Source organism: Mustelus asterias, chromosome 15 (genome assembly GCF_964213995.1).
Source record: "Mustelus asterias chromosome 15, sMusAst1.hap1.1, whole genome shotgun sequence".
NCBI lineage: Eukaryota > Metazoa > Chordata > Chondrichthyes > Carcharhiniformes > Triakidae > Mustelus > Mustelus asterias.
The window spans coordinates 66,153,881-66,169,221 of NC_135815.1; the positions used below are offsets into that span (position 1 = coordinate 66,153,881).

The 15,341-nt window shown below is 43.6% G+C and overlaps 1 protein-coding gene across 1 annotated transcript in view; it reads left to right on the plus strand.

The window, feature by feature from the left end:
• Window positions 1-6,259, plus strand: part of pgm3 (phosphoglucomutase 3) — a 122,008-nt gene extending 115,749 nt beyond the window's left edge. The window contains exon 12 of the mRNA XM_078230032.1: window positions 5,057-6,259. Coding sequence (XP_078086158.1) covers window positions 5,057-5,146 — 90 coding nt within the window. The 3' untranslated portion in view covers window positions 5,147-6,259. The remainder of the gene's footprint in view (window positions 1-5,056) is intronic.
• Window positions 6,260-15,341: the final 9,082 nt, after the last annotated feature.

Genomic DNA, 15,341 nt, shown 5'->3' on the forward strand with positions numbered 1-15,341 from the left:
TGAGACGAAGGATGAGGGGTGACCTGATAGAGGTGTATAAGGTGTTGAGAGGTATTGATCGAGTGGACAGTCAAAGGCTTTTCTCTAGGGCTGAAATGGTTGCCACAAGAGGACACGGGTTTAAGGTGCTGGGGAGTAGGTACAGAGGAGATGTGAGGGGTAGGTTTTTCACTCAGAGGGTGGTGGGTGCGTGGAATGGGCTGCCAGCAACGGTGGTGGAGGCGGATTCGATAGGGTCTTTTAAGAGACTTTTAGATAAGTACATGGAACTTAGTAAGATAGAGGGTTACAGGTAAGCCTAGTAATCGCTAAGGTAGGGACATGTTCGGCACAACTTTGTGGGCTGAAGGGCCTGTATTGTGCTGTCATTTTTCTATGTTTCTATCTTCTGAATTATTTGTCTCATGGGGCTCCATCATTATCTCCTCACCTGGTTTCCATACCCGTGTCTGTTCGTTGGACTGCACTGTGGGGTCTGCGTTTGAATCAAGGTTCAGGGGTCCTTCATCCTTGTGTCCCAGTCTAATTAATCTATGTGTCTGGTCCCTTATCCATGTGGGGAATGCAGCATCGGGTGTCCCCATCAAAATAACCCATTGTTGTTTAGTCGGGGCCTCACTGTTGGGTCTGGGGATGTTAAGGCTTGTGTTTATGGGAGAATCCATAATGCTGTGAGGGCCGATATCTGGCGAGTCGTGCCAGTCCTCTAGGGTGCGCAAGTCTCCTGTTATGTCTGGGTCGATCAATACCCCTTGGGGCACTTCGGGTGTGGACGAGGCTCTGGGCTGTAGTGTGGTAGGGGTAAGGTTTGGTCTGAACCTGAAAATGGATGAGATGCTGTCCGAGGAAATATATTTCCTGGGGGTTGGGTGTTAGCGTGGATTGGAGTTTGGCTATCCAACAGGAAGTAGAGAGTTGGAATAAATGGGTGCTTTTCTAATTGGCAGATGGTGACTAGTGGCGTGCCGCAGGGATCGGTACTGGGGCCTCAACTGTTTACTATTTACATAGATGATCTGGAGGAGGGGACTGAGTGTAGGGTAACAAAGTTTGCTGACAACACGAAGATAATTGGGAAAGTGAATTGCGTGGAGGAAGCGGAAGGTCTGCAGAGAGATTTGAATAGGCTGAGTGAGTGGGCAAGGATCTAGCAGATGGAGTATAACGTTGGCAAATGCGAGGTTATTCACTTTGGAAGAAATAATAGCAAATTGGATTATTATTTAAATGTAAAAAAATTACAACATGCTACTGTGCAAAGGGACCTGGGGTCCTTGTGCATGAGTCGCAAAAACTCAGTCTGCAAGTACAACAGGTGATCAAGAAGGCAAATGGGATGTTGGCATTTATCGCGAGGGGGATAGAATATAAAAGCAGAGAAGTTTTGCTGCATCTGTACAAGGCATTGGTGAGGCCGCAGCTGGAATACTGTGTGCAGTTTTGGTCCCCTTACTTGCGAAAGGATATATTGGCCTTGGAGGGAGTGCAGAGAAGGTTCACCAGGTTGATACCGGAGATGAGGGGTGTAGATTATGAGGCGAGATTGAGCAGATTAGGTTTGTACTCGTTGGAGTTTAGAAGGCTGAGGGGTGATCTTATAGAGACATATAAGATAATGAAGGGGCTGGATAGGGTAAAAGTGGAGAGATTCTTTCCACTTAGAAAGGAAACCAGGACTAGAGGGCACAGCCTCAAAATAAAGGGGGTTCAGTTTAGGACAGAGTTGAGGAGGAACTACTTCTCTCAGAGGGTGGTGAATTTCTGGAATTCTCTGCCCACTGAAGTGGTGGAGACTACCTCGTTGAATATGTTTAAGTCACGGATAGATGGATTCCTGATCGGTAAGGGAATTAAGGGTTATGGGGATCAGGCGGGTAAGTGGAACTGATTCACTTCAGATCAGCCATGATCTTATTGAATGGCGGGGCAGGCTCGAGGGGCTAAATGGCCTACTCCTGCTCCTATTTTTTATGTGCTTACGGTATGCATGGGGTGACCAGGACCTTCCATCGGTGGTGGGCGATGTTCTCTCTCGTACTTAGGAGCTGCCCTAACTGGTGGAGCCGGTGGTCCTGGTAGTCTCGGGGACCGTGTATATGGTGGCGGGGGTCTCCTACAATCTTGGGCGACGTGTCCTGGCTGCCCACAATTAAAATATGTTCCTCTATCTCTCCCTGCGGCTGCTGTGTAAGGTGGAGCTGTATCTCTCTGGTATTGGTGATCCCCTCTACCCTCATTTCTCCATACTGGATCCTGGCTAGTCCTCATCGGAAGCATTCTCGCCTCCCTTTCTGACCGTGACACTGGGGCTCCTGAACTTCCTGTTCCCAGACTCGAGCTAAGCATCGGAGAACCCATGCTTCATTGTGTGTGGTCTCTGCGGGGTCAAAATTAGCGCAGGCTTTCTTGCCTTCCTCTGTGGTGTATGTCTAATGTCCGAGCCCATTTGGATGAATCAGCTTCATTCAATCTAGCCCGATCTAATTCCCCATATACTCCCGTGAAGTTGATCCATAAACGACCGGCAACGGCAGTTGGATGTTCCCCTTTCCTCTGTCTACATTTATTTAATCCTTCTACAGGATCCCCTTTATTAAATCCTACCGCGGTCAATATCGCTTCCTTAATTTCGTTTAAAGTTCCTTCCCCGACATTTTGCGGGGTTGGCAGGGCAGACCATACAGACTTGCTTAAGCACATGACTATCAGCTTCACTTCTTCCCTTTCATCCAGCCCATGCATTATCTTCTGCTGCCTAACATCCTCAAAGAAACTGTGTGGATCAGCCGATGGCTCAAAAGGTTGTGATCTTCTTTGCGATTTCGGCCAATTGTGCCACCGTAAACGGGGTTGTATATGTAACAGCTGGGGCCTGAGACACTCCTACCCGATGTTCAGTCGTCATTGGGTGCATTGGTACTGGAGGTGAATCTGGGGGTGCAGTGGATATGACTTCCCCTGGGAAAGATGGTGGTGGACTCCAATCCTTGGTTTGCGTAACATTAAGTTTAGCATTCTCCTTTAACTCTCCCCAATCTGCATCCTCTCCTCTGCCTCTACTGTCCTGAAGGTTCACATAAATCCGTTCGGAACCGATAATAGGGATTCCAGCTGTGAAATTTCTTGCTGGCATTTGGAGTGGTCAGCGGTTGCCTGTCTCTGTTCTTTACTGGCTTGATGTAGCGCTTTTATTGCCTGCAGATCAGACCACTTAGCTTCCAATCGTGCTACTGCCTGCTCGGCTTCACCTTTGGCCAAGACAGTGCGCTGGGCGTCTTGGTAGGCTCTCTCATACTGGGTTTGAAAATTGCCCAGATGTAATAAATTTGCCTGGTTGGTTCTCAATTTATCCAGCTCTTTTTCAGCTCTTATCTGCTCTATCCTCTCCTGCTGTTGTTCCTTTAGTTTCTTAATCTCCTCCTTTTCCTCCTGTGCTCGCTTTGATTCCTCCAGTTCCTTACGGACTGTGTTTAATTCTTTTTCTGTTCCTAGCACCTGTCCTAAGCAGCTCACAATGGCAATTTCTTTCTCACTTTTGTCTGCCCGATTTCCCTGAACTTTCCTTAGAACATCCCAATACTTCTGCCCTCGGGATCCCGGTCCCGTCTCAGTATTGGCACAAGATTCTGCCCATAGGGGCCACCCTTTCTTCTTAATAAATTCCCTGATTTTTGCTTCCCATATGGGACACTTCTCTGTCTCTGTGCTACTTCCTGCCATTCTATATTCAACAAGGGGTAGGGAGTTGATCGGACTGCGGGTACGGCTTTGGGCTGTGTTCCTGTCCTAATCCCTCTGGATTCTAATGTAAACACTATCCTCCTTGTTAGTAACAATGCATGCACAATAAACAATTTCCCGAAAGCAGTTATTTGTCCAATAAGGAGTTTACACCTGTTGACTGTGAGTTTCAAATAATCGTTCAATATAGATTCTGCGGGGTTCGATATCGGAGCAACAAAGTTACTTCTTGTCGATGTCCCGGCAGAGTCGCCAATTGTTGTGCCTGCCGCACAGTCTGTTTTAATTTTTATACGGTGGACAAATAACTACGAGTAGACGTCTTGTTTGTACAACCAATATTTATTTAAGACACACAATCAATAATCACCCACCCAACCAACAATAAGTTATCTTTACAGAAAATACGAGAGTTCAAGTCCAATACAAGAACTTGACTTAACTTTGCGTGACTGGCAAGTACCCAAGCAGATATTGGCCTTTATCTGTGCGCTGCTCTCGGTCGTCTTCTGCGTGGTCTGGTCCTTTGGTCTGGTCTGGCACTCTGGCTCTGGTCTTCCTTCCTTCTCGGGTGTGGTGGCTCACCTCGTGCTGGTCGTCGCTGGCGATGCTCACCAGTGTCGTTCGTGGGGTCAGAGAGAGAGATTCTTGGTTGTGCAGCACCCTTTATACCCTGCTGGGTTTTGCGCTCCTTTTGGCCATTGCCAATCAATCGATCGATCAGGACTTGATCACCCTGATCAGGACTTGATCACACCAATCTCTGGGTGTGTCCCCAACGGCCATGTCTGCAGGTGCTGGGGGCACGTAGGGTTCACACCTCCCTCCCAAATAAGGGGTTATGGGGCCCTTATGTCTGGTAAACAACCCAGTTTGACCAGAAAGTCTCTTTTGCCCTGGAGATGACCCATATCCTGTGTATTCACCCGTCAGGGTTGCAGCCTGTTTGTCTCTGTCTTTTAGGCTGCAGCCTGTCGTTTTAGTTCTTGCCCAATTGTCCCAGAGTGCTTTGCACATCGCCATTTTAGATGGCCCGTTTGGCCACACAGTCAATGTTGGGAAAGTTACATTCCCCTACTATTATCACCCTATTTTTTTCTTGGAACAATCATATACCATTGACTTAATTTGAGAATGATTACAGTGGATGTCCTGTTGTTGCCTATACTTAAATGAGCCTGAAGAAAGTTTCAATATATTCAGTCACTGTAATGTACATAATGCACCTCTTATTCTATCAGATATGGAAGTTACAGATTATAAATTGAATGAATTATTTTCACAGCTTGTTAAGTGCAGTTTATTTGTTTTGCAGGCTAATGCAGATACTTTGGCACATGAAGTCAGCCTTGTTGTGTACAAATTGGCTGGAGGAGTAGGAGAGGAACCAAAGTTGTTTTGCTAAAGAAAAACAAAAATGGTGAATGTGTCCATGTGGAATCTTTGGGCCTTACATTAAGACTACATTCAAGACACTGTTGGGGTGGCATTGGGGATTGATGACTGGAATTTGTATTTCTTTAAAGCTAAACATGCAATCAAGTAGTAATAGTTTTCACATGCGAATTGCCGGTTTTGAAATTTGATATTGATGAATAGTTGTTTTTCATTGTTGTGACACGAATGTGAATACAGCTAATGAAAAAACACTGCAAAAGCAGGATGTTCAGTTTGTACAATATGCAACTGCATTCTGTGCTGCAAAGTTTCACAATATTTTATGGATTGATTAATGTAATTAGCTGAAGTTTGAATGGTCTTGTAAAATGGCAACATATCCATGCTTGAGATGTTTTCTTTATGTTGAGCAAAAAATCACCCTGTTTCCCGGGAGTAAGCAGCAGCTCAGATGGTACCACTCGAATCTGAGAGTTAGTAGGTTGTAGTTTTAAGTCCATTCTGGGACTTGAATACAAGTCAGAAACTGAACTCCAGTACAGGACTAAGGGAGTGAGTGCAGGACTAAGGGAGTGCTGCACTGTGTCATATTTTGGATGGGATGTTAAACTGAGACACACTGTCCTTATTTAAAGGTTCCACTTCACAATTCTAGCATCTCCACATCATGTCTACACAATTTTAAAGGAGAGCAGGTGAGTTATCCAGGTTCTTGTAGGTCGCAGAAAAACTGGAATGTCATGGAATTTTCCATCAAAGGCCCAAAGTCATTGAAAGCCATGGAGCTTTGTAAAGTTGGGGGATGAGACGTTTTTGACTTTAGGAAGAATTCCAACCTTTTTCAATGATTTTTTAATATCCACTCCAAATCCCCCACCAGCATTACCGTTTGCTTTGCTTCATGCGTCCAGAATCTAGTGCAGGCTTTGTTCTCCTCCTGCCTGATCCTGCTCGGCTGCTTGTAGACTGCCAGAACAGCAGCAATAATTGTTCAAGCAGGCTGTACCAGCTTCCCCAGGCCCTCCTTTCTTGCTTGCCTCATGGAAGGGGTGGGGAGGGGGATTGGTGTCTGTTATTGTTGTCAGTTGCAGTTTTTTGTTGTGAAGGGCTCTGGGAATGCAGATCTGAAACAACTACCTAAAGGGAAATATGATATCTGAAATGTTGCCTTCATATTTCCCTTTAGGTAGTTATATATATATATATATATATAGTTGAGACTTACTTGCTCTGATTTTTGCACGAGACCCACTGAAAAGTTACTCCATAACTTGCAAACTCAGGGAATTTTATTTTACTAAACATGCAGGAACCTGGTGACTGTGTCCTGGCTAATATTTATCATTTCAATTGCCATCACAAAAAGAAATCTGACCCTTATCACTGCTGTTTGTGGGAATTTGACTATATTACAACAAAACTTAGTACTCAAGTACTTTTGGAGTAATGTGAATTAAATAAAATCAGAAAATGCTGGGAAAACTCAGCAGGTCTGACAACATCTATGGAGAGAGAATAGAGCCAACATTTTGAGTCTGGATGACTGTCAGAACTGAAAGCAAAGAAAACTAGACAAGATTGATACTAGGTAGGTGGGGCTGTAATTGTACAAAGGGAATGTAAATAGTGATGATGAAAGCTGAGAAAAGTGGTCAAAGCGTCCATTAAGTGATTGAAATGTGTGAGTGGTAGAACAGGGGCACAGATGAAAGTCTCTCTTTAATTTACCCTCCGAACTGTGCTTTGAACAATGACAGATCTATTTGCACTGCATGCATAATTAAGACTAGAAGTGCCAGTGGATTTATTTTGCCAGTTGATGCAGATCATTTTTATATGTTGATAACATTGTTAGGAAGGAGGCAGGGGAGAGAAATTCATACAACATACACTCTGCTTTGCTAGAGTTTTAAAAACGAATTCTGTAAACTGTTTATTGTATTTACATTTTCTAGCTACTTTACTTAACAAATGGGACCTTAATGTTTGTCACCAGTTGGTCAGGGGAAAAGATTGAGAATGAATACTACCACCCTTGCCCAACACGTTTAATTTTTTCAGACCTGTTTTTGACAGGTTTACAAAGCTGGTGCACAAAAATAATTGTAGTTTCTAATTATTTTCTGTTTTGTCTCTTACGTTTCAAAAGCCTGTCAGTCATCTATCTGCTCAGCAGATAAGCTAATGGTCACTAATTAATGTAACTGAGAAGAGAGTTAAAAAGTTCTGTTGAAAGTTTTGCACATCAGCTTATATTCTCCTTCCACATTAATGTAATCTCATCATGAAAATCTTTGTTCATCATGAAACTGTGATTTAAATTTGTTGCAGACCTATAAAAGGGTTGATTATCAGGACATCATAGAAGGCTATATTTGTTATAATGAGGTTCAGTTATTGTGCAAAGTGTTACTGATGACTTTGTTTATAATCAGATTAAATGGGTTAAAACTAATGAAAATTTTAGGTTACTTTTGTATGAAGTACTGTCAACAAACACCGAATATATGATAGAGAAGTTATTCCACTGCACTAACAGTGGCATCAGCTGACGATGTGGAAAATCACCTATGCAAATTACTGCTTTTTTGTGGACAATTATCACCCATCACTATTGTTCATCAGCAAATCTATCAAGAAGCACCTGCTCACATTCGAGCTCCAGAAGTGAGATGAGAGTAACGTGCCATGGATATAAAGACAGCATTTCTTCAAGCAGTGCTAGAAAAATTGAAGTCAATGAGAATTGAGTAGGGGTGGGAGATCTCCATTACTTGGATTCTTACTAAGCACAAAGGACAGAGTTGTGATTGTTTGAAGCCAATCATCTTTTCCCAAAGGTAGGGGAGCCAAAGGGCCTGTTTCCATGCTGTAAACCTCAATTACTATCTCAACATTTGCTGTAGGAGCTTCCCAGGGTTTCCTCCCACATAACCTGCGCAGCTTTGCAAAGTTGTGCCTTCCCAGGGTTGTACTCAACCATCTTCAGCTGTTTCATCAATGATTTTCCTACTTCTCATAAGGTGAGAGGTGGAGATGTTCACTGATGGGTTTGCACGGTGTTCAGTATGTTTTGTGACTCCTTAGATAAAGCAAGACATTTCAGCAAGACCTGGACCATATTCAGGCTTGGGCTGATAAGTGGCAAGTTATATTTGTGCTACACAAGTTCTCTCCCAGATGAGAATGCTTTGTTATTCCACAGCATTACCATCAGCAAATTGATCAGAACTCAATGGACCAGCCGTACTGTGGCTACAGAATTCGGTCAGATGTTTGGAATTCTGTGGCAAATAATTCATCTGACTCCACAGAACCTGTCCACCATCTGTACAAGTCAGCTGTGTGAGGGAATACTCTCCACTTGCTTGCATAAGAGCAGCTGGGAAAAACTCATGTAAAGCTTGACACAATTAAAGTTTTGCACATTCTCTGTGTGGGTTTCCTTCAGGTGCTGTGGTTTCCTCCCACATAACCTGCGCAGCTTTGCAAAGTTGTGCCTTAGTGTCAGGGGCATTAGCAGGGGTAAATATGTGGGCTTATGAGGCTAAGGCCTGGGTGGGATTGTTGATGGGCCAAATGGCCTCCTGGACTGTAGGGATTCTATTGATTTCATGAATCCAGGACAACGACACCCCCTTGAGCAGCACCCTATTCATTCTATGACATAGGGATTACTAATCACAACTCAGCATTAAACAATGTAAGATGCAGAGGGAGGGTAGTCCAATAATTCCCATTTACCCCACTCTCCCTAAAGCCCTGCAAGTGCTGATCCAATTTCTCCTTGAAATTGTCTCCGCTTCCACAATCCTCATAGGTAGCAACTTCTAGGTCACTACCACTTGGTGCCTAAAAAACTTTAGTCTACATGTTTCCAGAGTCAAAACCTTAGATTTGTTTTTTCTAGTTCCTCAGCAAATCGGAATATATTTTCCCCATCCGCCCCATTAGGGCGGCACGGTAGCACAGTGGTTAGCACTGCTGCTTCACAGCTCCAGGGTCCCGGGTTCGATTCCCGGCTCGGGTCACTGTCTGTGTGGAGTTTGCACATTCTCCTCGTGTCTGCGTGGGTTTCCTCCGGGTGCTCCGGTTTCCTCCCACAGTCCAAAGATGTGTGGGTTAGGTTGATTGGCCAGGTTAAAAATTGCCTCTTAGAGTCCTGGGATGTGTAGGTTAGAGGGATTAGCGGGTAAATATGTGGGGGTAGGGCCTGGGTGGGATTGTGGTCAGTGCAGACTCGATGGGCCGCATGGCCTCCTTCTGCACTGTAGGGATTCTATGATTCCTCATCTACACATTTCATTCCCCGATACACTGCTATTAAATCTCCTTTCCACGATCCCTCATCACTGGAACCATTCGGGTCTCTACACCTCAAGGACTTTCATATTCTCCTGAAAGTGATGAACAGAATTGGGCATAATACTTCAATTATGGCTTAATCACAGCTTTATAGAGGTTTAGTGGAATTTGCCTACATCTAGAACATAACAGCGCAGTACAGGCCCTTCGGCCCTCAATGTTGCGCCGACCTGTGAAACATTTTAAACTAGATAGGTTGGGGGGAGGGGAGCTAGAAGAGTTGACTAGGATCAAGGAACTAATTGATGGGGGGGAGGATGCAGGGGTAAGAGGAATTACAAAATTAATGGTAGAGGAGAGGGTGCAAGTGAATGAAGGTGGTAATTTAGATAAGGGAGTAGAGGGAGAGGGTGTTCGCGACTCATCAAAGCGGGTCCAGATAAAAGCTGGAATAAGGACACTTTGCCTGAACGCACGAAGCATTCGGAACAAGGTAAATGAGTTGATGGTGCAAATCAGCACAAGTGGGTACGATCTGGTGGCCATTACAGAAACGTGGCTGAAAGGTGACCAGGACTGGGAGATGAATATCCAGGGGTATCAGGCGTTTAGAAAGAATAGACAGGAAGGAAAAGGTGGTGGGGTCGCGCTATTAATAAGAGATAATATCAGGGTAGTACTGAGGGATGACATAGGCTCTGAGGAACAAAACGTGGAATCATTATGGGTAGAGATGAGGAATAGTAGAGGGAGAAAGACACTAGTAGGTGTGGTATATAGGCCCCCAAATAATAATGTTGAAGTAGGGAGGGCTATAAACAAGCAGATAAGGGATGCGTATAAAAACGGAACGGCAATAATCATGGGGGACTTCAACATGCACATTGACTGGCAGACTCAAGTCGGTAAGGGTGGAATGGAGGAAGAGTTCTTAGAATGCTGTCGGGATAGTTTCCTTGAACAGCATGTTACAGAACCGACGAGGGAACGAGCTATTTTGGATCTGGTATTGTGTAACGAGGTAGGTAGAATTAAGGATCTTATTGTGAAGGACCCTCTTGGGTCTAGTGACCACAATATGGTCGAATTTCTGATTCAGATGGAAGAGGAGAAAGTTTGGTCCCAAACCAGTGTCACCTGTTTGAACAGAGGGAAATATGATAGGATGAGGGATGAATTGGCTAAGGTAGACTGGGAGAGCAGGCTGGCAGGTAGGATAGCTGAGGAACAGTGGAGGATTTTTAAGGAGATCCTTTTCAGTTCTCAGCAAAAATATAGTCCAGCAAAAAACAAGGATTGTAAGAAAAGGGAGAACCAGCCGTGGATAACGAAGGAAATAAAGGAGAGTATTAAAATAAAAACAGCTGCGTAGAGTGGCCAAAAATAGTGGAGAAACAAGTGATTGGGAAAAATTTAAGAAACAACAAAGAGAGACTAAGAAAGCGATAAAGAAAGGAAGGATAGACTATGAAGCTAGGCTAGCAATTAATATAAAAAATGATAGTAAAAGTTTTTATAAATATATAAAAAGGAATAGAGTGGCTAGAGTGAATGTTGGACCCTTGGAGGACGAGAGGGGGAGTTAATAGTGGGAAATGAGGATATGGCTGAGTTTTTAAATAAATTTTTTGTGTCGGTCTTCACGGTGGAGGACACAAATAGTTTGCCAAATATTAACGATAGAGGGTTGGCAGCAGGAGAAATACTTAATACAATTAATGTTACCAGAGAGGCAGTGCTGGGTAGACTAATGGGACTGAAGGTGGACAAGTCCCCGGGTCCGGATGGAATGCATTCCAGGGTATTGAAAGAAATGTCAGAGGTAATAGTGGATGCATTAGTGATTATTTATCAAACCTCGTTGCATTCTGGGGTAGTGCCGGTTGATTGGAAAACGGCTAATGTTACGCCGCTGTTTAAAAAAGGAAGGAGACAAAAGGTGGGTAACTATAGGCCGGTCAGCTTAACGTCTGTAGTAGGGAAAATGCTGGAATCCATTATTAAAGAGGAGATAGGGCATCTGGATAGAAATGGTTCGATCAATCAGACGCAGCATGGATTCATGAGGGGAAAGTCGTGCTTGACGAACATGTTGGATTTTTATGAAGATGTGACTAGGGCGGTTGATGGAGGAGAACCGGCGGATGCGGTATTTTTGGATTTCCCAAAGGCGTTTGATAAGGTGCCCCATAAAAGGCTGCTGAAGAAGATTAGGGCACACGGAGTTGGGGGTAGTGTGCTAAAGTGGATTGGGGACTGGCTATCCGACAGGAAGCAAAGAGTCGGAATAAATGGGTGTTTTTCCGGTTGGAGGAAGGTAACTAGTGGCGTGCCGCAGGGATCGGTACTCGGGCCGCAACTATTTACCATTTATATAGATGATCTGGAGGAGGGGACGGAGTGTAGGGTAATGAAGTTTGCAGACGACACAAAGATAAGTGGAAAAGTGAATCGTGTGGAGGACGGAGAAGATCTGCAGAGAGATTTGGACAGGCTGAGTGAGTGGGCGAGGATATGGCAAATGGAGTATAACGTTGATAAATGCGAGGTTATACACTTTGGAGGAAATAATAACAAATGGGATTACTATCTCAATGGAAACAAATTAAAACATGCTACCGTGCAAAGGGACCTGGGGGTCCTTGTGCATGAGACGCAAAAGCCCAGTCTGCAGGTACAACAGGTGATCAAGAAGGCAAATGGGATGTTGGCCTATATCGCGAGGGGGATAGAATATAAAAGCAGGGATGTCTTGATGCACCTGTACAGGGCTTTGGTGAGGCCGCAGCTGGAATAGTGTGTGCAGTATTGGTCCCCTTATATGAGGAAGGATATATTGGCATTGGAGGGAGTGCAGAGAAGGTTCACCAGATTGATACCAGAGATGAGGGGTTTGGATTATGAGGAGAGGCTGAGGAGATTGGGTTTGTACTCATTGGAGTTTAGAAGGATGAGGGGGGATCTTATGGAGACTTATAAGATAATGCAGGGGCTGGATAGGGTGGAGGCGGAGAGATTCTTTCCACTTAGGAAGTTAAAACTAGAGGACACAGCCTCAAAATAAAGGGGGGTCGGTTTAAGACAGAGTTGAGGAGGAACCTCTTCTCCCAGAGGGTGGTGAATCTCTGGAATTCTCTGCCCACTGAGGTGGTGGAGGCTACCTCGCTGAATATGTTTAAAGCGCGGATGGATGGATTCCTGATCGGTAAGGGAATTAAGGGTTATGGGGATCAGGCGGGTAAGTGGTACTGATCCACGTCAGATCAGCCATGATCTTATTGAATGGCGGGGCAGGCTCGAGGGGCTAGATGGCCTACTCCTGCTCCTATTTCTTATGTTCTTATGTGTCCTATATCTATCACCCCTCAATTTAAAGCTATGTCCCCTCGTGCCAGCCATCACCATCCAAGGAAAAAGGCTTTCACTGTCCATCCTATCTAATCCTCTGATCATCTTGTATGCCTCTATTAAGTCACCTCTTAACCTTCTCTCTAACGAAAACAGCCTCAAGTCCCTCAGCCTTTCCTCATATAAGACCTTCCCACTATACCAGGCAACATCCTGGTAAATCACCTCTGCACCCTTTCCAATGCTTCCACATCCTTCCTATAATGCGGCGACCAGAACTGTACGCAATATTCCAAGTGCGGCCACACCAGAGTTTTATACAGCTGCAACATGACATCATGGCTCCGAATCTCAATCCTTCTACCAATAAAAGCTAACGCACTGTACGCCTTCTTAATAACCCTATCAACCTGGGTGCCAACTTTCAGGGATCTATGCACATGGACACCGAGATCTCTCTGCTCATCAAATGTAAATGTAAAATAGAAATGTAAAAGAATTAAAATAAAATATGTGCTCAATACTTCTTCCCAAGAAGCCTGAGATTCCATATGCTTTCTACTTTCTCAATATGTCTGACTCTTTCCAAGATCTATGCACATGAATCTCCCTGTCCTTCAGTCCCCCTAATACTGATGCATTTTGACAGAAGGAATATACAAACACCACCCATCTCTATGTTAAATTTAATCTCCTGCCCATTCTGATTGCCTGCAAGAGGCTACTGATAAGCTAAGGGTATAATCTTCACAACATACTTCTCTACCTATCTTTACATCGTTTGCAAATTTAGAAACCATGCCTTTCTGCCAATCATGCATTCTCTGTTTCCTAACTTTCTTTGCTCTTCTCCTGTTTAAATACCTGTAGAAATGCCTACTATCTTTTACATTTCTAGCTAGCTTCCTCATTCCCTTGATTAACCTTCCAGTCATTCTCTGCTGTCCTTTATATTCAAACCAATCATCTGACAAATCATTCATCTTTGAACAGTTATGTTTTTTTCCTTCAGTTCAATGCTTTAATTTAGTTAACCATGGATGGTGGCTCCTATTTTATATACTTTTTATAGTAGGAATATATTTAAGGGTTTTCTAAAATATCCACACTGTTTTTCTATTGAATGTTCCTTCGCCTAATTTCCCAGTTCACTTCAGTTTTCATGCCTGCGTAGTTGCCCTTATCCAGATTTAAAATACCAGCCCTAGATTCACTTCTTCCTTTCAAACTAGATGCAACATTCAGTCATATTGTGGTCACTGCTACCTAGCAGGCCTTTACTCTGAGGTAATTAATTAATCTTGTAACATTACATAATACTAAATCAATAACCTGCAAGTTCCAGAACGTGCTGTTCTAAGGAACTATTTTGAAAGCTGTTATAGATTTAAAATGGTTGCAGGTTGCTTTAAGAACTAATCACATGATTTGATGGTAATGTCATTAGGCTGTTTGCAGAGACTGCTGTTTTACTTTGTTCTCTGAGCAGAAAAGATTTTCAATAAAACTTGTTAGTTTAAATCTACATATGCAAACTTTTTTTTTTGTAAAAACCCCCAACAAAGATGGGTTATTACAGAAAGAAAATTGGCAGCAAGTCAGGATTTTGTTTTGTAAGGACACAAAGTAGGAGAAAAAAATCCGTAGTGGATTCTCACATTTGGAATATGAAAAGGCTGGGGAAAAGCAACAACAGAATTAGAGACTGAAGTGCTGGTGCAGAAAGACAAGCAAGTAAAAAGCTCTCTGTAGTTTTAAAAGGGTTTTTTTTTGATCAGAGGGTGAGATTCCAGGCAATATCTGGTATATTTGAAAAAGTGGATGCCTTGCTGTACAGCTGGGGTCATTTGAAAAAAAATGCATCAAGTTATCGGTCTCCAGGGTAAAAGGGGAGTACTGGGAAGACAGTAAAAAATATTACTTTTTAACCACTAGTGCCTGCGAGACCGTTTAATGAAGAAAATGTATCATGGAGTTTGTACAAGCGAATAAAATTATCACTGCAGGTGTTTTTCAGGGTAGTGTCACTTGTCAGTTTTGCTTCATCAATGAATTTCCCTCCATATGGTCATAAGTGGAAATGTTTGCTGAAGATGGTTCAGGTGATCAGGGGTTTGGGTATTAGGGACTGGTTGGGTGTTCAGTGGAGTGTCCAGTGGTAGTCAGGTGCTCAGTCAGAAGGGAGGGTCGTCAGAGGAGTGGGGTGCTGTGGAGGGAATCCTGGAACTCAGAGGTTAGGTTTTCTTCCTGGGTCAAAATCCTGGAATTCTCTATCTAACATACACTTTGGGTGTATCTAAAGCACTGGAACTGCAGTAATTCAAGAAGGGCAATTAGAGATGGGGAATAAATGCTCCCATGAAAGATTAAACAAGATCTTAAACATTTCACTGAGTGTCTTGAACCTCCACCTTCATTCCTTTTGCTTTTTGACTTCTCACCACACCTTTCACATTCAGTATTCTTGATGCAATTCATTACAAAAAACATGCTGGCTCAAGACCCGTTCTGCTCTGCTTCACTGCAATGGATTACATTGTACACCAATG